General features: G+C 37.4%; 1 protein-coding gene across 1 annotated transcript; it reads right to left on the bottom strand.

The window, feature by feature from the left end:
* Nucleotides 1–1,451: 1,451 nt before the first annotated feature.
* On the bottom strand, nt 1,452–20,420 carry LOC306864056 (inositol polyphosphate 5-phosphatase K-like; the record flags this gene model as incomplete). The annotated part of the gene is made up of 12 exons (XM_079407758.1): nt 1,452–2,964; nt 8,130–8,234; nt 8,500–8,565; nt 10,195–10,332; nt 10,623–10,833; nt 10,906–11,015; nt 11,956–12,067; nt 12,427–12,602; nt 14,235–14,351; nt 16,512–16,620; nt 16,830–16,937; nt 19,774–20,420. 12 exons carry the CDS (start codon nt 20,418–20,420, stop codon nt 2,503–2,505), a joined length of 2,361 nt encoding a protein of 786 aa, XP_079263884.1. The 3' UTR covers nt 1,452–2,502.
* Between the last annotated feature and the right edge of the window lie 3,357 nt (nt 20,421–23,777).

Here is a 23,777-nt window from a genome sequence, read left to right as displayed (position 1 = left end):
GCTTGAGGGAGATGTTTTCAAAATGAACTTCAAATTACGCAACGTTTGCTGTCAATTATGAATGAGTCAAATACCTCCCAATATATTACCAAACTCCTTTGCTCTCTGGTTCTGGCTTTTGAACCTCCGAAACGATCACACTGCTTTCACAATGCGTTTATTTGCCTCCAGGTTTGGAAGGGTTTCAAAAAAGTCTCATTCCAAACTCTGACTAAGATCTTAGATCTCATAACAGACTAATGGATTATTAATGGAATGTTCAGAGAAAAAATTATCTGAAAAGTCAGTAACATCATTTTTGTTAAAACTCTTCCTCATCTAAACCAACAAACATGATAATGGTCCTGATTAGCAATCTTTTCAAAGTTTCCTGAGAGACTCAAAAATGGGTGAAAATTGGATTTCTTTTTTTATTTTTAAGGTATAGCATTGTGTCCTCATTGTTCATTTTGACACATTTCTGTACTTCACAGTTCAAGATGAGGACAATCACGCTACAGGAAAACATATATTGTATTTATTGTATTTTTTAATCAATTCAAAGTCATAAGTTAATAAATCAATGATTATAGACAAACTCAGTGTTCTTTGCTCTCCAGCTAAATTATTTAAAACAAAAATATAAGAGAAAGGGATTATCTGTACAGTTGAAAACATGAACGGAGAACACAGAAAGGGGAGATTTGCAAAAATGTTTGTGATTATATGCTAATCATATGAAGTCTATACCAGGGTTCCTCAAATCTTTCCCTGGAGGTCCAATCTGCTGCAGAGTTTAGCTCTAACCCTGATCAAACTCACCTACCTGTGATTTTCTAATGATCTTGAAGACTCTGATTAGCATGCTCAGGTGTGTTTGATCAGGGTTAGAGCTAAACTCTGCAGGAGTGGGCCAGATTTTAGGATGCCTGGTCAGTCTTAGTTACATTTTATTGTATTTTGTTATTTAAAGGGCAATCAGTCCTGACATGTATTTGTTTGACTTTTGCTACACTCACCCTATGTCTTTTAGGTGTTCATTTTTGCACAGTCAATATGTGTTTGCGTGCGCACACACACACACACACCAGGTTCATTCAGCTCTAATAGATCAAATAATGACACAAAATGCTATGAGCAGAGCTGATGTGATTGGTTGTCTTCAGTCAGCCGCTCCTGTCAAAGGTTTGCTCAGAGGTTGTTGGCTTGACAAAACTTCAGCAAAGCATGATGGGTGTTAATGAGTAACTTCTAAAATCTGGGTTGGTGGTCTTATAATATGTGCCAAACCTGGCATATGTGTACTCATATACTACTAGACCCATTTATGATGACATCAGTTGTTAAACACAGTGATAGACCGATGTATTAATTAATAGGATGACATTTGACCTTCTTGAGTTGTCTGTGCCTAATTACCTGTGCTGAATGAATTCTGAAATATTTTATTTTGTCAATTTGTTTAGAATTTTGAATAAATATATTTTCCTATAAAATCATGTACATTTGACTTATTTGCTGTCAGCAAACAGGCTATGATTTGACTAGCAAACTATGTTTATTAAACAATGGTGCTTTTGTCTCATACACTGACCATTCCAAGGTTTGTGGTCAGTTTTCAGTGTCACATGATCCTTCAGAAATCAACCTAATATACTGATTTGCTTCTCACGAAACATTTCTGATTATTAACGGTGTTAAAGATGTGGAAACTGGTACATTTTCTCAGGATTCTTTGAGGAATAGTTCAAAAGAGCAGCATTTTTTGAACAGAAATCTTTTGTAACATTATAATTGTCTTTAGTATCGCTTTCATTAATTTTATGCATTAAAAAGTAAAAGTGCTTCTATTTTCTAATTTATACACATACACACACACACACACACACACACACACACACACTTATTTATATATATTAAGTTAGATTTTGAATCCAGATTTTAAATGTGGTCTCAGACTTTTGGACCCCACTGTAGATTTACAGTCTATCAACAGCGGTTCTCAACCGGTGGTTTTCTAAATTAAAATAATTAAATACACCATAGTTAAATCAATAAATAGGATTATCGACTTTAAAAAGGAAAGGAGAAAACTTCCTCTAATATTCTCTTGTAGATAAAGTACAGTACTTTGAGTATAATGTTGTTTAATTTTCCACAATAAAACTCTTGATATCGGCCATTAAAGCCCGGTCAATGACTAGTTAAGAGTAAAGGCTGAAATGAATGCTGACATCACTGTTTGCTTTGATTCTATGGTAAAAGGACAGTTTTACCTTGGGTCAGGTTGTCCTGCACTATAAGGCTGATGTACACTCTTGTACTGTCACCATTTACAGTCTATCACTGAGAACTGAGAATAAGTTTGTGAAGCGATTAAGCACAACAAGGCATGAGAGCACAAACAGCTGTAGGTCAGAAAGGCGCCAGAGGACAACCTGAAACAGGCCGTTTCTCTCAAGTAGTTGCATTACGATTTCTGCTAAAGTCTAGTAATGAAGCGACAGGGAAGGGGGGGATTGGTCAGAGAATCACATCGCCTGCTTTTCCTATCTGAGGAGGCCTGGGCTCTCCTAAAATGGCTGCTATCAGAGCCTCCGGAGCACTGACGGGGGACACTGGGCTCCGTGGACTGAGAGGACTGAGGGAGGGCGAGGTTAATGTGTCTGGAGAAACCAGACGCTCTTTCTTGGCGTTGGCCGAAGAGCGCGGGGAGGAGCTTTGTGCTGGGCCATCGCGGGGACGTGGGCACAGGCTGAGAGAATGCAGGGAGGGAAGAGGCGTCCCGGCGAGTGCCGGTACGGCGGGGCTGCGGCTGCGCTGGCGCTTCTGGTGATGCCGTTTGCTGCTGTGGTTTCCAGGGCTGGGGCTACGAGAGCTGGGGGCCAACAGCACCAGCGTACTGTCATCTTCAGAGCTGACGTCAGAACTGTCAGAGCGCGAACGACACGCTGGTGCAGGCGGCGTGGACATGGGCAGCTGCACCTGTGAGGAAAAACAAAGAGGATGAAAAGTATAAGAATATATACAGTACAAGCAGGGATGGGCAGTATTTCAAATACATGTACAGGTCCTTTTCAAAAAATTAGCATATTGTGATAAAGTTCATTATTTTCTGTAATGTACTGATAAACATTAGACTTTCATATATTTTAGATTCATTACAACACAACTGAAGTAGTTCAAGCCTTTTATTGTTTTAATATTGATGATTTTGGCATACAGCTCATGAAAACCCAAAATTCCTATCTCAAAAAATTAGCATATTTCATCCGACCAATAAAAGAAAAGTGTTTTTAATACAAAAAAAAAAAGTCAACCTTCAAATAATTATGTTCAGTTATGCACTCAATACTTGGTCGGGAATCCTTTTGCAGAAATGACTGCTTCAATGCGGCGTGGCATGGAGGCAATCAGCCTGTGGCACTGCTGAGGTGTTATGGAGGCCCAGGATGCTTCGATAGCGGCCTTAAGCTCATCCAGAGTGTTGGGTCTTGCGTCTCTCAACTTTCTCTTCACAATATCCCACAGATTCTCTATGGGGTTCAGGTCAGGAGAGTTGGCAGGCCAATTGAGCACAGTAATACCATGGTCAGTAAACCATTTACCAGTGGTTTTGGCACTGTGAGCAGGTGCCAGGTCGTGCTGAAAAATGAAATGTTCATCTCCATAAAGCTTTTCAGCAGATGGAAGCATGAAGTGCTCCAAAATCTCCTGATAGCTAGCTGCATTGACCCTGCCCTTGATAAAACACAGTGGACCAACACCAGCATCACTGACTGTGGGTACTTGACACTGGACTTCAGGCATTTTGGCATTTCCCTCTCCCCAGTCTTCCTCCAGACTCTGGCACCTTGATTTCCGAATGACATGCAAAATTTGCTTTCATCCGAAAAAATTACTTTGGACCACTGAGCAACAGTCCAGTGCTGCATCTCTGTAGCCCAGGTCAGGCGCTTCTGCCGCTGTTTCTGGTTCAAAAGTGGCTTGACCTGGGGAATGCGGCACCTGTAGCCCATTTCCTGCACACGCCTGTACACGGTGGCTCTGGATGTTTCTACTCCAGACTCAGTCCACTGCTTCCGCAGGTCCCCCAAGGTCTGGAATCGGTCCTTCTCCACAATCTTCCTCAGGGTCCGGTCACCTCTTCTCGTTGTGCTGCGTTTTCTGCCACACTTTTTCCTTCCCACAGACTTCCCACTGAGGTGCCTTGATACAGCACTCTGGGAACAGCCTATTCGTTCAGAAATGTCTTTCTGTGTCTTACCCTCTTGCTTGAGGGTGTCAATGATGGCCTTCTGGACAGCAGTCAGGTCGGCAGTCTTACCCATGATTGCGGTTTTGAGTAATGAACCAGGCTGGGAGTTTTTAAAAGCCTCAGGAATCTTTTGCAGGTGTTTAGAGTTAATTAGTTGATTCAGATGATTAGGTTAATAGCTCGTAGGAATTTTGGGTTTTCATGAGCTGTATGCCAAAATCATCAATATTAAAACAATAAAAGTCTTGAACTACTTCAGTTGTGTTGTAATGAATCTAAAATATATGAAAGTCTAATGTTTATCAGTACATTACAGAAAATAATGAACTTTATCACAATATGCAAATTTTTTGAAAAGGACCTGTATTTAAAATACGTATTTTTGAATTTGTATTTGAAATACAAAATCAAATACCTTTGAAAAAAATCTCATGTATTTTGTATTTAAATACATTAAATCTTAGTATTTTTGTATTTTCAAAATACATAAACTTTTTGCCAATCATCCTCTTTATTAGACTGCTGATTTCGTGTATCAACTATAGTTCAAACATGCCACTTTCATGCATGTGAGCTGCAGCTGTATGACTTTGGATTCCTTTGGATTATTTTCTGATTCCTGTAAGGAAATAAGGAATAATACTGCCTTCGTGTGCAATCAAAATTTCCTATTTCCAATTTCAGAAGTCCTGATTACAAGCATCTCACATTCAAGTGCTTTGCTGTTGGAAAGAATAGGAATCGTGGAGGACGCCAGGTTTCCTGGGAAAATCTTATTAAAGCCAAAAATCGTAGATTTTTAAGATATTTAATTTTGAATAAAAAGTAGCATCCCATTTGTTGACAACTATATAATCATTCACAGTGCTATCTTTACCGTTCGCTTGTTGAATACATGAATACAAATACATGCTGTTTTGCTGTGTATAAACCATACAAAATGCTTGAAATGGTTATTGCACTACTATGTGCATGACTTTAACATTAAAACAAGGTGATCTTACTTTTGTGGGAAAAAAAGCATTCCTGTCCCAGCAGGTAAAATAGAGCACTAGCAAGGGGGACATAGCATTAGCACTAGTCAGTCTTGTTGGTCAGATTTTGAGTTATCAACTAGCTAGTCAAATGTGTTCATTAAACTTTAATCATTACTGCTTGCTATGGAGATATGACAATACATATGTCGGCGATGATAAAGTGAAAATCAATTGAACTTTTTCTATATCACTATGGTATGCAAATATATCTGTGGAGCTTTAAGTGGACAGGAGCTATTGACACGTCAGAGCGATAAAGAAACATGGATAAATGAGTAATAAGCAGCTTTCTGTGCGTGTGTAGTGTGTACCCCAAGACAAAGATAACTATAATGCTAATAATAAAGATAATAATAAAAAAGTAGTTCTAAGGGTATACTCTCACTAGGCACATGCCTTGTACTAAAGCCCAAGCACGATTTTCCTTTCGTTAACAGATAGATATCACAGGATTATTAGAGAGGCAACTGAGGTTAAATTTGCAGCTTTACTCACAAACTACAATACCTGAGAACCAGACCCATTATAAATCTAAATGTACTCAAAATTAAGTAATAAAGTTTTGCGGTCATAACGATAACAATAGCGCATACAAAAATAGTAAATTAACTGTTCCGTGGCGTGGTTAGCGATCACTACATGTGCAGCGCACCCGAGCCACCTCTTCAAGCGGGCCAGGGCATGGTTAAACGAACCGCACAGGACACGGTACAGAGCAGACACACTTGTGAAATGAACTGGACTTTGGGGGTCAATCGTGCTCAAGCACGGATCAGATCCCCTAGCGTGAGTACATCCTAAATCTAAGTGAGTAGCAGATAGCACACCACCAACTATAACCATAACAGCTCAAAAAATGATGAATGATAAAGACATTGACAGCCAATCGGAATCATTTCTGCTTTAAAGAGCTTGAGCATTTAAAGTGACAGTATACAATGCAATTGTTTCATCTAAGAATAAACTAATATAGTTACCTTTATAATTATCATTCTTGGTGTAAACAGGCCTTAATAGTGTTACTTCACTGGATGGCCAATTTCAAATGTATTTTGTGCATTTTCAAAATACAGTATTTGTATTTAATACATTTTCCCACACAGTATTTTGTATTTTTATTTTAAATACATTTTGATGAATTTGTGCACAGCTCTGTATACAAGTCATGTATTGAAAGATTTCAGTGTTATGTAGAAGTTAAAATCCTGTTTGTGTTTCTAAATCCTCATGACTTTCTTACACCAAACACAAATGGAGACTTTTCAAAACATGTTTCCATTCTCAATTACAATGAATAGAGTTTAAGCTTCAAAAATGGCACAAAAGAACCATAAAGAAAAAAAAAGTGAAAAGTGGTCCATACAAAAGTGGTCTTCCAAAGAAATAATAGCTTTATGTTAGGAAAAGTCCTCAAACAGTTGAGCATGGCACTAGCAACACCAAAGTCATGGGTTTGATTATGATGTATGATTTGTTGGAATCAGACGTAAAATGACTGACCTGTTTGAAGTCAACAAAGTCAGCAAATTAAATTTAGAGGAAAACTGATTTAAAGTTTTCTGAAGGTTCCAAAGCAAACTCATCTAGCAACATTACATCTTTTCCCCCACTTCTTTACTTAATAATCATTACTAGATTAATAATTGCAATATAGCTATTTTTATTTTATATTTGTTGTTATAAATAAGAACAGACACAAAGAAACACGTGTAGTGTAGGCCTATTACTTTTTCATTTCACATCTAAACATTCAAGTAAGAAAAACAAATAGTAAAATATAAAAATCACTTAAGTGTGTTCATTACAAAAAAAACTGATTATTAAAACTACAAAAGCAGTTCAATCAAGAGCAGAGAGTGATTGCCTCTTTTTTTATCGTTTGATTAGCATTAATGAGACAGACGGCCTGAGACCTACTGTAATGCATGGATATAATGTTACACATCTGATGTTTTCCCCAAACAGTTCCCTAAACGTTCACTTAAGACATAACTGATTATGTTTGCGTGAATACTTAAATATGTTTGCCTACTGTAAATCTGTGTATATGTGTATTGGGATCGTGCGTTGGTGGAAGCGCCTGTTATGCGAGCGCTGCGGATGAGAGTCAGCGCGAGAAGCGAGTAAGAAAAGGTACTGCTCTCAGCAAATGTACAAATAAAAAAAATACTTTGAGATGTCTAATTGCTATTTGGAGCATTGGGATCGCTAGACAAGGGCTTAAAACCCTCTTCTGGTCTTGGTCTTGACTCAAATTAAAGCACCATTTTTGTTGAAGAAATACAATGCAATATGGCACCTCTTATGGTTCTACATAGCACCATTTGGCAAAGGTGCTGTAGAGCACCTTTAAAGATATGGTGCTATATAACACCAAAAGTGGTTCCCCTATGATTACGAGCCAAGAACCCCTTTTAGTGCTATATAGCACCATTTTTTTATAAGAGTGTATGGTATGGAGGTATGAAATGTGTAATGTGAATATTTTTACCACAGTGGTTTTGATTTCATTCTAATACCAGTTCTACTGCTAAAACGTCTTTGAAACGGCGGAATATTGTGTTTCAAACTGCATTACTTTGTGTCTTATTTCCATTGTGTGGCATCTAACATCTAATTTGATATTCAAACGACAAAATGTTAGTCTTTATGTTAGTAATTTGTAAATGTCCAGCCTCAAATACAAATCAAACTGCAATCAATACTTCAAATGTTGGCAATGGCAGTGCCAGAGTACAATGACCTAGTCATCATGCCCTACAACACGCTCAGAGCTACTGAGCTGCGCGTGCAAACAAAACTAATATTTGCATTTGATATGAATCAGAGTGTAGCTGTGCGAGAGCAGTGTGAACCTGAAATGGTTCAGTCACTCCTACGATGCTGTTGGTGTTGTTACTGTAATACCCCAGAATATATTCTCCCGGGTCTCTTGGCAGATCCTCCTCAGAAAACGTCACCTGAAGGTCATGAATAAAACAACAAATTAAGGATAATCATAGTCAGCACTGGCTACTCAATAAATCTTCTTTGTTAGTATTAATACTGTTTGGTCATTCCCTAATCTTAAAGCTTTCAATCCAAGATTATCCAGGAATGATTTGATTTTGGGATTAAATCATTGTTCAGTGCACACAGAGAGACGTAAAGTTCAGGGTCAGGCTGCTAGTATCTTTCAGATCTCATCACAGCTTACGCACACGACTAACAAATGCCACGTCCTACCTGTGTCGAATGCTCAGATTTGGCCCATACATATGCAGCGTAATCCTTGTGGTGCTTAAATCCCACCTAAAACAAAGTAAAATGAGTATTTAAATCATTTAATTTAAGGTGCAGATTTGGTTGGTGGCTGGAGGTGTTTTTAATCAGCATTTAAAGGAATTTAATCAGAGACTGAAAATTGCTCATTAAATCAAAAACAGCAGTATTTTCAAATATTTTGAACTAAAAATGAAAGAGTCAAATATCTGCAGTGTATAATAGGATGTGAATATACATCATACTGAACATTTCTGTATAGATAACAAACAGGTACATCCTGGTCACGTTGAAAGCTAAACAGTGTCTTCATACAATCTATCAACTCTTAGATGTAAATGAAAGTGAAAGCAAGCATTATGCAACTGATCAGTTCACATAGTTAAGTGTCGGATAAACATAACTCATGGCATAGTTTTCAACTAATACACAAGTCTCTTTCAATGCTTTTCTGTTTGTTTGATATTGTTGCTTTGTTTAAGCATTGACTAAAACTACCTGAGATTATATCTGACAATTACGCTACAAAACAGTATAATTTATGGTAACCTGTTCCCACCATGGGAGAACAAATTCTAACACATCAGACAAGTCCAACTATAAACTAACTAAACTTAAGATGTAAACTCACAAAAAGTCACAATTATGAGATACACTACGACACTTGTTTTCTTGTATAAATATCTAAACAGTCTTGAATCAAGATGCTTTTACTTGAGAAGTAAAATGACTTAAGATATTAAATCTTGTTTCTGAAAAAATAAACAACATTTAATTTTTTGCTTAAAACAAGAAAAGTATCTGCCAATGGTTTAAGAAAAATAATCTTGAATCAAAGGCAAAACAATATAATTTTTCTTGTTTTAAGCAAAAGAAAAACAAAACAAAATATAGACACTGTAGTCATTTAGCTTCTCAGTGCATGAATATTTCTTGCAATTTATCTTTTTTTATTTACCTTTGTTCTAAGAATTGTGAGTTTATATCTCGCAATACTGAAACAAGACAGAATTGTGAGATATAAATTCTGAACTTTGGGAAAAGATTACAAATACCTTTTATTACTATTATTATTATTATTATTATTTGCATCATGTGGTGGAAACAAGCTTCCATAATAATTACACCGCGGGCACTTCACATTTATCAAAATAATTTATAATATATTTTGTGAATTTACTGTGCTGTTAAATGTATATATTTTTTTCTATGATAAAAAAATATGCAAAAATAACTACAAGTCGTGTATAGGTTAATTTCCTTGAATAGAAAAGGCTATGCTTCTGTGGTTCTTTCACAACACTGCTCTGATTGTTCAATTTTCCTGACTTGACCAGCATAGCAACACTGGCTCAACCAATTGTGTGAGTTTGGGGGCGGGACTATCTAGTCATTGACCAATAGTAGGTAGGGAGAATGTCTGGGAAAAATGTCTAAAATAGTATTATTGTTGAGAAAGTGGAGCATACAAATGCACACTTTACCTTTAATAAGATTGATAGAGTTAATTACACCTATTATAATGCCATTGTGATTGTGTAATTATTATAATTATATAATGTGTGTAATTTGTGAAAAAAAGTAAGTTGTGGACAGCCAGAGCTGTAATGAAATTAATGTTAAAAGTAGTTTTATGTGAAAATGGCCTTTATTTATTACCTTGTACAATCCCACCCAGTCCCATGAACTCCTCTGAAAGCCATGGGCCATTGAGAGTTTAACTGTAGCATCAGAGAACTTGGTCCATTCCTTCTCCACTTCCAGTGTCACCAATGGTAAGTTCACCTTAAAGGGAAACTGAGCAGGACAGAGGAAGATGGGACAAAATCTTGGATATAAAAATGAAATAAATATATATATCATTTAGACATAATCAATAACATTTACTGCCTTATAGAGATCTTCAGTAAACAAACAAACAAAAAAATCAGTGAGAAAATCATTTGAATTTGTTTGGTCACAAGGAACTTTTTTAACTCGTAAATGTCGAAGTGTCACGATAACAGATACCTCACATGGCAGGCCTGAAATACATACAGCGCTGCTCACAGACTATCCAGTGTCTTTCCCCCCAGTTTTAGACTCACATGCAAAGAGAAGAGGGCGGACACCGGCTTGTGATCACTAATAGTGAAGCCCATATGACTGCGGTAGAAGTGCTGGGAAACTCTGGTGGTGCCGCCCAGCCATGAGGTCAAACCCCGCTGTAGTGCAGAATTATGGGACGGTACGGGGGAGCCCGTCCTGCGCAGACGCCACAAGATGCGATCCGTCCATGCAGGCTTTCTCTTTTTTGCACTAGGAAAGGAAGCCAGGTTTAAACGAGAGTCCAGAGAAACAGAAAGACTCATGTAAAAAAGCATAACAGACCTTGTGTCATAAGTATGTGTCCCCACATCAAACTTGTAAGTTGGCGGGAAATTGAGGGGTCCTTCTATAAACCCCTCAAGAACGGATTCACTTTTTTTCGCCATGTTGAGCTGCGACAAAGACAGAACAAAAAGACAAAATGTTATTTCACTTTATCTTTTTAACAACAACCCCATCTAGCAGAAATCTCAACATGCACTGAAAAGCTGAATCTGGCCGGTTTGTTTATACATGTAGTACACTGACCTCTAGTGGTAACAATGAAAAAAACAGTATTGCCAAGATCTGTATAAAGACATCTGGTGTTATGTGATTGAGACAAGGACAATTTTCTCAGCTTACCTGATATGTTCAACATTGCTTCAACAGTCAGATCTGTACATACCCTTGAAATCGCATGCACCTGTGCAATCAGTTTCCTTTATGGCCCTGTTCCAAATGGCACACAAGATGTGGATCTGAGGCCTCGTTCTATGTTAATTTTCCAAAAGGGTGTTCTTGAACACTGTATAACCACATCATCTGTGAAAATTTCCGCATTTGGAACAGGGCCTCCCTTGTGTAAAAGAAGCATACTTTTGAAGTACTTATTATGGAAATCATTTACATATTAAAAGAATATAGTTAACTAAATGTAATGTTTTTAGACACTTTTTGCATGTTAATTAAATGAAAATGTATTATAGTTTAACTGTACATTAAAAGCAATTAGCTGAACTGTGTTTTGCTCCACTTTGTAGGACTTCAGTACATCTTTATATGCAACTTCTATTGTCTTAAAAAAAAATGGTTAAAGTGTACTGCTGAGTGAAATGACAAGCATTTATGAACTAAATATACTGTCTAGGACATAAAAATGAATGTCATTAAATGTCATTTAATGTCTTAATTTTTCCCTTAATATATAATCAGCAAATACAGTTTTAAAAAATATATACTTTAAAGATTTGAAGTACACTACAAGTGCACATTTAATACAATTACGTGCACTTCTTTTTCACTAGGGCTATGATGGTCTCCAAGCAACCTGTGACATTATAGCTCTTTTACCTGATCTTTTTCCCACAGCAGAGGCAGTTTGTCATTCTCAATTGCACTTTTCACCACGTGAATGTCATAACCTTCGATTCGGAAGTTCAGATCACCGAACCAGAACACCACACTGTGGAGAATGCCATAATTTCCAGTGAACTCAACAGGTCAAAGTACAACGTGTAAATTGTACAAAGTACATCTGTCTATTTTTCGATGATAACTGGCTGATAGAACATTATGTGAAAGATTTAAAGCTACACTATGTACATTTTTAATAAAAAAAAATATTAATAAGAAAGAGAATAAGAAAAATACCTCTTCATTTAATAACACTTCATATTTTAGTGCTGTTGGGACAGATTTGGCAGGAAAACTGCATACACGTCAAACCAAAACAATGTTCTTCTTCAACTTTCTTGCAGTTTTAGGTTTTAAAAACTGCCATGTTACATAGTGTAGCATTATTAATAGTATCCAGGTACCCACCCGTGATCCAGCACACCCACAGCCGTGCTGCCCTCGAACTGCTGCTGCTGCAGGATGCTTTCAAAGTCCTCCATCCGCTGCTCCAGATTACGCATGTGAGCCGGCAGGTGGCAGTTGAGGAAGCACACAGGGTGTCCAAAAACCATCATGCGTGCACTTACGCCCCCTTTATTGCCCTGAGACAAACATATAGAGCCAGAGGATAATGGGAAGACATTATCCCCCATGGAATCAAACGGAACATTTTTAATTTCCATGCAGCTCTTTTCCATACGATAACAGTTTATAGCGACCACAGCTGTTCAACTCCAATAAAGAACAAACATTCAGTTGATTGGAGAATAAACTGGGATAAATCTGGTTTGTGATCAAGACTCAACACTTGACTGAATGACAAGCATTATTAAATAAAACTATTAATAATCTATTAAAACAATTAATAAAGTAATACAATTAAATTGAAATAAAGCTGAAAATTGAAAAAAAAAAAAAAAAAAAAAAATTAGATGAAACACTTCAAAAATTAAAATGTTGCCTTGGCAACTAACTGAAATAAATACGTTTAAATCTTACAATTACTAAAATCAAATAAAATTAAAGCTATAAAAAATAAAAATGACAAAAACAAAATTACTAAACTAAATCTATTACACTGCTGACTGATTGAGGGGGACATGTTGTTTGTTCAATTTGGCATGTAATTCAATCTTACATTTAAAATGATGTAAAAACTTTATTTTTTAACACCTAATACTTCATATTTATTTCAAGCTTTTATTGTCTTTTTTCTATAGCATCTTGATAAAAGTTATGCCACACAGTTTAAAAAAGGGAGGAAAAATTGTAGATATGCTTTGTTGTAACTAATACTGATGATGCTCAAATATATTTTCTGGAGCCTTTTAGTCATGTACATTTTAATAAAGGATAATTAAACTCATTTCACTCGAAAGATTCTGTGTTACTTGTTGAGTAAACTATTCAATGACTCACTCTTAACACCTGCTTGTCGCCACCTACTGGGTAACAATTGCAAAAAGAGTTACTGAATGTACATTTTACTGAGTTACTGAATGAATCAATAAACAAATCTTTTCGGTAAACATATTCAAGTCACTGGAATCAATCTGCCTGCATGTCCTTTTTGGAGCTTGACAGACATTGCCACTCTGAACTATTGTTGAAACAATATGAGCAAATGACCAAATAATGATCATATTTTCATTTGTGAGCGAACTATCCCTTTAAACGCTGTGCTGAGAAGGACAGGTGTGCTGTGCAGTCAAGGGTGAAATGGGCTGTGCAGAGACTTGCAGTTTATTAGCAGCGCTGGTGCTGCAGTTCCCACGGGTTGCGCTCTGTCTCTCTGGGTAATGCACTAGGGAGAACTGAGAGCTGCTGTGTGTGTGTGTGTTCAGTCTGCATTAGACTGAAACAGAGATGAACCTGATGTGTGTGTGTGTTTGTGCACTAGAAGACAGATCAGAAACAGAGCTGCTGCGTGTTCTACTGTGCCCTACTCAAAGGAGACTGCAGAATGAGCCTGGAGCCATGCAGACAACAACACACACACACACACTCACTCACCGTCACATACACAAAAACATGCTCGCAGTCTCATTTCCATGCTCTCCCTTTGACTTCGCTTTTTCTGTAATCATCAAAGTGATCACACAGCGGGAGTCGTGACATTATGCAGATATTTGATGTTTGACATTAAAGTACTAATACAGCACAACAATCACTGATCACATAAGCATTTAGATATTAGACACTCTTTCCCAGAGGTCTTTTCTTGTTTGACTCACCCAGTAGCCTCCCAACCCAGTGCGAGTGCTTTGGGTTTGTACTCCTCTGAGGAAGGGAAGGTGGCAGAATTTGGAAAACACCAGTAAGAAAACCCCCTGCATCCTCTGAGATGCCACCTAGACAGAAATAAACACATTTCAAGCTGAACTCCTCATTAGTGCGGTTTAGTAAAGCATACATCTTTATTAAGATTTAAACGAACCAAATCCAAAAATATACTTCAGTTTTTACACATACGCTAGTGTTTGCATACAGTGCATGTGATGTAAATTTGATCATCAGCATATTACAAGTGTACTGTAGTTTGTCCACAAAGTGGCAACACTGCCACCGCCCGTTTTTAACAGAAAAGATTTTAATGTTTTTAGACAAAAAAAAGAAACTGAAACAGAATAACAAACAACTCCTGAAGATGCAACAACAGATGTTCAGGTTGACTCACGTAGGTAAGGCTGTTAAAGAATAATCTTCCCTCAGGCCTTCTTTTGTTTCTTCATCGGAATAGATTTGAAAAGATTTAATATTACCTCATTTGCTCACCAATGGATCCTCTGCAGTGAATGGGTCCAAACAGTTGATAAAAACATCACAGTAATCCACACCACTCCAGTCGTTAAGTAAAAGCTGTGTGCTTATAAGAAATCCATCGTTTAAACTTCAGGCGTTTGAACTTTAAACTGTCACGTCTGGCCAAAATACTAGTTCATAATTCATAAGTGAAAAAGTTTGTCCCCTGTTGTCCTTTTTTTGCTTATAAATATTGCTTGATCTGTGCATATTTCTCTGCTGATTCAGATGAGATGGCTTTTTCACTGTAGAAAGCAAAAATATGGATCAAGCAATGGTTTGAATTTAAAAACATCTTAATACTGTATTTGCAGTTTATCAGTTAAGATGTTAATTGATAGAATGTTGTAGATTACTGTGATGTTTTTTATCAGCTGTTTGGGCTCTCATCCTGACGGCACCCATTCACTGCAGAGGATCCATTGGTGAGCAAGTGATGTAATGCAAAATTTCTCCATATCTTAGAGAGTACATTTTCATTTTTGGATGAATATAATGCTGATATACACACAACTCCAGTTTAAACAAGTGCAAAAACATTTTATTTTATTTTTTAAATCAAAACCGAGGTATACTTTGTCTTAACCGTTTACACGTACACTTTGTTTGATGGCATGCACAAAAACAGCTGCTGGACACATGTGCTCTAGGGATGATAAGATTCCCCAATTCGCATCGGTGCATCGGCATAAAAGTTAACGATGCGATGCCTTAATTTATAAAAGTGTGCATGGGATACATTGATGCATCGTTTATAACATATTTGCATTGGTAAAAAATTGTTTATTTTATATATATAATTATTAGTAGATGCGCTTTTATTATTTACTTTATTTACTATACTTTTATTATTTAGAAAGGGACCAATAATATGTGACCAATATTTTATATGTAGATTGATATATCCTCTCTAAACTGATTCTCAAGCGCATTCTCTCATTACCACTGCTGCTATGTGAACATGACGTATCACAACACTACAGAGACCAAGGCGTTAGAAGTCAGAAGGCACTTAAGTTAATTTATGATTTGCTGTCTGTCTGAACCAAAGAAATAAAAGCAAGCTATCTGTACCATATTGAATTGCATAGCATCTTTTTTTTCATTGCATCACATTGCATTAAATTGCATGGTGTTGATTCGAATCGAAATCGGATCACACTGCATCGTAAAAGGGGTGAATCGTATCGCATCGGTAGGTGCTTCATATGTATCTTTAATGTATCATATCATTGGCTATATGCATCAAGATGTGTATCAGTTCTAAGCAATTTTTTTGTTAATTGTAGTTGTATGTATCTCTTAACTGCTTCACACAAGGGCTTGTCAGTGGGGGTGTTTATTTTTGCTGCATCACCAAAAGCTTGTCATGGTTCAGTCTCATCTGTTTCTTTGCTGGTCAGTGGATAAACTTTGTGGATAAACCCCAGAAACCTCCTAGCAACACCCTCACAACCATACAAAACACGCCAGCAACTGCATAGCAGCAAGCTAAGAACCAATCAGAACATTTTAATAACCACATAGGAACATGATTTATTTCTTCTGTGCAATACAGATTTAAAAAAAATTTTTTTTTTTTAATTCTGGTATCCAAACAGTTTTGGTGACCGTTAATGTGAGGGTGTGTAATTGGTGACAGAATTTCCTTTATTTTTCTTTGGTGAACTGTCCTTTTAAGCCTGATATGCATTTGATTTCATACTGACCAACACGTATCCAAAACGACTGAGTGTGTCCATGCAGAGCTCACTCCACTGGTCTATGAAGAGAGCATCTTTGAGCCGCTTGTTTATCATAGAGTTTACTTCCTGCAGTCTAAAAAGAGATAAAAGAACAGAAGCAGGAAAAAAAAGACAGACTGAGGAGACAAGGAATACCATTAAAACAAGGACAAACAGGAGATGGCAAAAATGACTTGGAAATGAGAAAACACTGACAGAGCACACAGAGAATGCAGTGGAAGGTTAATTAATTCAGCAACTATAATGGAATGTATAAAATTGAACAGTGTAACACATTCTTACCCGACAACCACCATGTCAGTGCTCCCATTTTCAACCCCAGGTCCAAACAAGGAAGTGATGTCATCAGGTGGTATACCAGAGCCTACATTCCATGTGACAATATGCACTCTAAAAGGAATAAAGCATACTGTGCACTTAATGTAAATGTTTTAATAAATTGCATGAAACGATTGTTATATATTTCCTACATATGCAGCTATTATACATATATAATTTATGATTGGCATTTCTCTCACAGTTACTCTTATTTATGGTGGATATATGTGGTGCTGCACTAGGTTTTGGATCAGGGCTGTAGTTTTAAATCTATGGTCATATTCTCCTTTGCATTACGTCATGGTAATATGAGTCATCAAAATTGCTCAAATCAAAAAGCCTGGGATAAATGTCACCTGCTGTATTTAATAGCTTCCAAAACATGCTGAATGCTTTTAACTAATTAGAGCACATGCACGATGAGTAAACAGCATTACACATTATAAGGGTTCTGTCTATGTTGTCAAAGATGACAGGCTAAAGGATCCAGGGGCACATTCGTGTCTAGGAATGCTGCCAGCTCAACGCTACCGTGTCCATTCTGTCACCAGGCTCTGAGAGAGATATTATGCTGATTTAGGGGATGAGAAAATCTAAGCTCTGCTGGTATGCGTTCTTTAGGTTTATTATGCTGGCATACCACTAGCTGATTTCTCAGCATGTGCTAACTCAACTCCATGATAAGTTAATGACCCCAGCAACCCTCGGACCACATCTAGCAAGTTTGAAATCTGAGGTTGTCACTAGGGCGGACTTTCATGGCAATGATAGTGACCAATAAGCTTCTCCAAGTGCTGAAGACCTGATTGTCCTGTTCTGATTCCGAGTTTTTCATCAGCAAATGCAAAATCACATAAGATTTGAGATGTTGAGTCAGCTAATGGGATGCTGATCCTCAGGCCAGTGGTTATAAGCGAACCCAGCAGAAGCCCAATGACTGAGTGACTGCAGTCAAATCATATCATATCATTGGGACTGAGAAAAATTTAAAAAACATGAATGAGGAATAATTTTTAATAAACCAGTTGAATTAATAATTCAATGACTAATTTTGTTGGTGAATGATCAGTGTTTTAGAGCGATTTGGTTGTGTGAATAATTCAATAATTTGCTCATAAAGTCAGCCACTTCTTTTGTTCATGAATGAGTTAGCATTTTAGCAAACTTGTGGACTTACAATGGCCACGGCATACACTTGTCCATTACGTTCAGAAGATCCCATATGTCATTTAAAGGTGCCATAGAATGCATACAATATTTTAAACTGTTCTCTGATATCTATATAGAAGGTATGTGGCTTAGGTAAGGGCAAAAATGATCCAGAAACAGTTTTACATGTCCATTTACAACCCTAATATTTCTCCCCAGAATGCAACGGCCTGTTGGCTTATTTGGAAGGGTCATGAATAATAATGTTGAGCTCTGCTCTGATTGGCTGGGAAAATATATATTTCAAAACTTTCTTGCGCAGTTATATCGTTGGGTAATTATACTGTAAATAAAATGCGGGCATCAGCGAGCCGCTATTAATATGCTGGGCACTGAAACTGCTTTGGAACGCACGATCACGTTTTACTTTTCTTTTCTTTTTTTTTTGCAATAAACAAAAAAAGATTACAGTACGTACAAAACCAACACAAAAGAACAGTATGTACAAAACATACAAAATACCTTTAAATAATAAACTACTTATGGATTAAAAGATAACAAAAAAGAAATATGATATAAAAACTTAAAACAGACAAAGGAGTCGATCGCGTTTTACTTTCAGTTTCGAGATTCGCGATCGCACAAACTCTGTTTATACTATGGAGCGGCAGAACTTACCACACATTATACAAGATCAGATGCTTGTCAGTGGTGCTCAGGATCTGTAAATCATTCGCCATCATCCTCAAGCATCTCTCCTAACTCTGTTTATGTGGTTAGTGAAATCTTATGTACTGTAACAGGCTACAGCTAGCAACGAGCTAACCATGTCCCTTTAGTGGCTCATGTTATTTTATTAGAACGCGTTATTTGTTTTCCGTGCCTTTCTGAATACAGACACCAACCCATCCCTGCAGTTCACATCCCCTGCACAGCCTGGAACATAACATTTATTTCCATGATCTGCCATTTTCGCTGTTGTCCTTGCTCGTATTTCTGCACAATACCTGCAGAACTTCTGATGGTTCAGCTGGCAGCTGGCCGAGATCATGGGCGGGTATATGCAAATGTTGGGGGCGTAACTATTAGTGATCCGACTGTTACGTCACAGTTGGTATCATGTTCTGATTCGCCTGTTTTTCAGTGGCCTTTTTTATTCACGAGATTTACATAAGGAGGAAACAATGGTGTTTGAGGCTCACTCTATGTCATTTCCATGTACTGAACTCTTATTATTCAACTATGCCAAGGTAAAGACAGTTTTCCATTCTATGGCACCTTTATAGTTTCAGAAGGGTGTTCACAAGGGCCCCTTTGAGGCCACTATGCACCCTTGATGCACTGAGACAAGTTTTGCAGCAGACCTCTACCTGACAGTCAAAGCAACATCATGTCACTAAATTGTGGACTTAGAGGAAGACCAAAAGGGCCTAGGGTTCCATCTGGGACAGGGCTAAAGACAGTTACTTGTTTTGTTCTTGAATGAAAATCAGCGTTTTTGTATGAATCAATGGAATGAATGACTCCATGACTCAGTCATGAAGACAGTCATTGTCGCAACCTACTGGCAAAATGTAACAAAATGAAAGATCAACTAAAAAAAACTTTCTCACCAGTGCACAAACAAACAGTGAAAAGTCTCAGTACTATTGCACTTTTACATTGGCAATCTGGCATTTTTTGATAGATGCTCAACCAGATTCAAGGTACCAAACCTAACTGTTGTACGATTATTGACAAGGTATATAACAAGTCTCACCTGAAATCCCCCTCTTCGCTGATGGACTTGTTCAGCTTCTTCTCAGTAGTGTCTCCTGTCTTTGGTACATGTGCTTCGGGACTTGGAATCAATTGAGGAACGGGGTTAGACGGAGGGCTGGGGATTGGTCTGGCGATTAGGTTATGGTGTGTGTTAGCACGGACGGGCTGTGATGGAGGGCTTGGAAGTGTTGGGGAAATGGATGGGGGGTTGAAACCAAGTTGAGAAGTGGGGCTCAGCGGGTTTTGGGGGCTGCAATAAGGCAATGGTGTTTCAGTTGGAGAGTGTGACAGGAAGTTGGGAGTTCCCGTAGCTTTAACCTGCAGTGGAGGCTCAGTGGGTCTGGAGACTTTGATTGACGTCTTGGTGCCCAGTGCCGTAGGCCTGGGTCGACTGATGCTGATGCATTTTGTGGATTGTGCGGTGGAGTCTGGTCTGGTTCTCTGCTGAACGTCTGGGATTGTCTGCAGTGCCAGGGTCTGTCCCAACACTGGTGGGTTTCCAGTCATGACCACCTGGCAGTGTGAGGATACAGCCATTTTGCAAGGGTTTCCAAGCAGGCCTGGGACTGGTGGTTTGTGGAGTCCTAGAACTCCAGTATGTTCTTCGGGCATTGGGCAGCTCTGAATGGGCTGCACTGGATCCATTTACCTGCGAAGACAATACAGACAGCCATGGAGGTGTTCAAGAAATGTTCCAGGTTCAATGCAAGTTTTTTGCTGGTAGCCAATATTAAAGTGGTCAAAGACACTCTTTTTAGTGTCCACAATAAAGAAAAATATATATATTTTTAAAGGTGCCATAGAATGCATTGATACAATATTTTAAATTGTTCACTGATATCTACATAGAAGGTATGTGGCTTAGGTAAGGACAAAAATTCTCCAGAAACAGTTTTACATGTCCATTTACAACCCTAATATTTCTCCCCAGAATTAAACGGTCTGTTATTGGCTTATTTGGAAGGGTCATGGATAATAATGTTGAGCTCTGCTCTGATTGGCTGTTTCACAGTGCGGCTCAATGTTGAGCTCTGCTCTGATTGGCTGTTTCACAGCACGGCTCAATGTTGAGCTCTGCTCTGATTGGCTGTTTCACAGCACGGCTCATTTCAGTAGCTCACAGGAAGAAAACACGGGGAAAATATATATTTCAATACTTTCTTGCGCAGTTATATCGTTGGGTAATTATACTGTAAATAAAATGCGGGCATCAGGGAGTCGCTATTAATATGCTGGGCACTGAAACTGCTTTGGAACGCACAATCACGTTTTACTTTCAGTTTCGCGATCGCATGAACTCTGTTTATACTATGAGGCGGCAGCACTTACCACACATTTTACAAGATCAGATGCTGGTCAGTGGTGCTCAGGATCTGTAAATTATTCGCAGAACTTCTGATGGTTCTGCTGGTGGCTGGCCTAGATCATGGGCGGGTATATGCAAATGTTGGGGGCGTAACTATTAGTGATCCTGTCTCTTACGACACAGTCGGTGTTATGTTCTGATTCGCCTATTTTCAGTGGTCTTTTTTATTCACGAGATTTACATAAGGAGGAAACAATGGTGTTTGAGGCTCAGTGTATGTCATTTCCATGCACAGTGTTATACCTTGTCTTTACCTTGGCATAGTTATTCAACTATGCCAAGGTAAAGACAGTTTTCCATTCTATGGCAAATTTAAATTTAATGACTGTAAATGTAATGTGGTATAACCATCAAGTAAAAAGTATTAACATATTTGCTTTACACCTCGAATAAATGTCATTAAGTATTATAAAAAATAAATATGAAATAAAAAGGTTTATTTTAAATATATCACAGTAAAAGTTTTTTCACAAATATCATGATTTACTCATTTATAAATAGAGTAATTTATAAGTCGCTCAACATGACATTTTAAATTCTGAACAAAATTTGCTTTGTAAAAATTAAAATGATCTGATATTATTGACCTTCACACAGTCATGAGGGTCTGCAGGGGTCCTCTCTATGATACCCTTTCCTGTTTTATGTGGGTACTTTGGTTTTGGGTTTTCAAATATTAGTATGTGGTGAAGCATTATCTTTTCCCCTTAAGAAATAATAATAAAGTTATATATCAAACAACATTCATTTAACACATTTTATTCTTTTAAAGAGACTTCTTAAAAATCATTATCAGGAGTTGTATCATCTTAATTTTTGATTTATGCATTTTTAACGTATTGTTGAATACATTAGTACATAAAAAAAGAGCATCATGTCATTGACCTAAACCACAAATGCTGTTCATTGAGCTTAGCTTATATTGAACCCAGAACATTCCTTTGATAAATGGAGGAAAAAGCATGAAGGACAAAATGGAAAGGGTGACTAAACCAGAAAATAGATGCTGTGAATGCAGAGTAAGACGAGAGACCTGGGTTTGTGTGTCCTTCACACTCCTCTGCCTTCTCCCACGGTCAAAGACAGAGACTGTTGCTGTCTGCAGTGGACGGCTGAGTGTGTGAAGAGCCTTGGACAGTAGCCAGGGCTGAACGTCCCCACTATGTACCTGTCCCCTCTTGCTCTCTTCCTTTCCGGAGACGTCACTGCTGACATCAGTGAACTACAATCAGCTAAGATCAATCCTTTTCTTCTAATGACAACTTTAAACCCTCCCCTATGTCCTGATCTACTTTCCTGTTGCTTGGCAACAACTTTCAGTCCCAACACCCCCCTTCCAAACATTTCCATTCTTTCTTTTTAACATTCCGGAATATTTCCTTAAATAAGCAGGACTCTGATCGATAGGGCAATCTTTAAAGAAAGTGCTAAGGATAATGGCCATCACATAGCATTAGCAATGATGCCTCTTTCTCCATCTGTTGCAGAATAATAGCTCAGAGGACAGATCTTTGGTGAGAAGACAGAATGCATTCTCAAGTACATGAGTTATATATTAGAAAATGCTATAAACATTCCTAACAGAGTTTAGCAAACATGGCCAGTCTAAACATGCAGATATACACATGCTACACAGAATTTGCAACTATTCATATCAAAATCAAAAATTGACAAAACTGAGGAACTGTTATGTTTATAGCTGATATATATTTTATTTTACAACGGTGTGCAACACAGATGTCACATGAATATATATATATATATATATAAGTCAATCAATGAAAAGCTAAATGGAAAACAGTTTTTCATGCAGTTCAATGCAGTGAGGTAATATAAGAGCTCATCTGCTCACGCTGTATTAAGGTAATGAAAACAGGTCATCATTAAAAATGCATAATGTTGACAAATTATAACTATGGCTGAACGGAGCCAAGTGAAAAAATATACTCACAAAATAAAACAATATTTATTCGTTGATGGCATTTGTTACCTTTTACACTTCTGCTGTTTAATGAATTAGTTTGTGCTTCACTATTGTTTGTCATTGTCACAAAAGGTCATTAAAAAGACTAATGCCTACAAAAAAATGACACCTGGCATTTTTCACCTGATATGAGTTAAATAAGGTCACAGGCTCTGGAGGGTTTTCTCTATAAATATCTTTCTATTTATATGTAATTTTAACAAATTGTGCTTATATTTTCTTGCTCACAATCATAATTTAAACTTTTTCTCAATTGTTTGTCAGTTTTACATCCTGAAATATTTCTGCAGTACATGCAAAATTAGTTTGTCAAGACATGTGTCTAATGGTAGAGACAATTTAGTTTGAAACCATCCCGTAGGCCTACTTTCCATGCACTCATTTCAGTGAAAGCTGGACTTGTCATCATTATTAATAATTAATATTGGACATATTTTTGTATCAGATGATTTTGATACAAATAGCCTACTGAGTGCTTACACAAATATTGTGAGAAAATTGAGAAAGCAGGAGATTTCATCCAAAGAAGTCAATGATTCTGAGCATTAAACACATTAATACAAAATATTATTATAGCCTATACACCTACTAATAAATTATAACCGTTTCAATTAATTTGGTTTTGTCTCAAGAATCAGTGTGCCGCAAGAAA

Source organism: Barbus barbus (assembly GCF_936440315.1).
Source record: "Barbus barbus genome assembly, chromosome: 45".
In the NCBI taxonomy this organism is placed as follows: Eukaryota; Metazoa; Chordata; class Actinopteri; order Cypriniformes; family Cyprinidae; genus Barbus; species Barbus barbus.
This window is presented reverse-complemented; position numbering and strand designations above follow the sequence as displayed.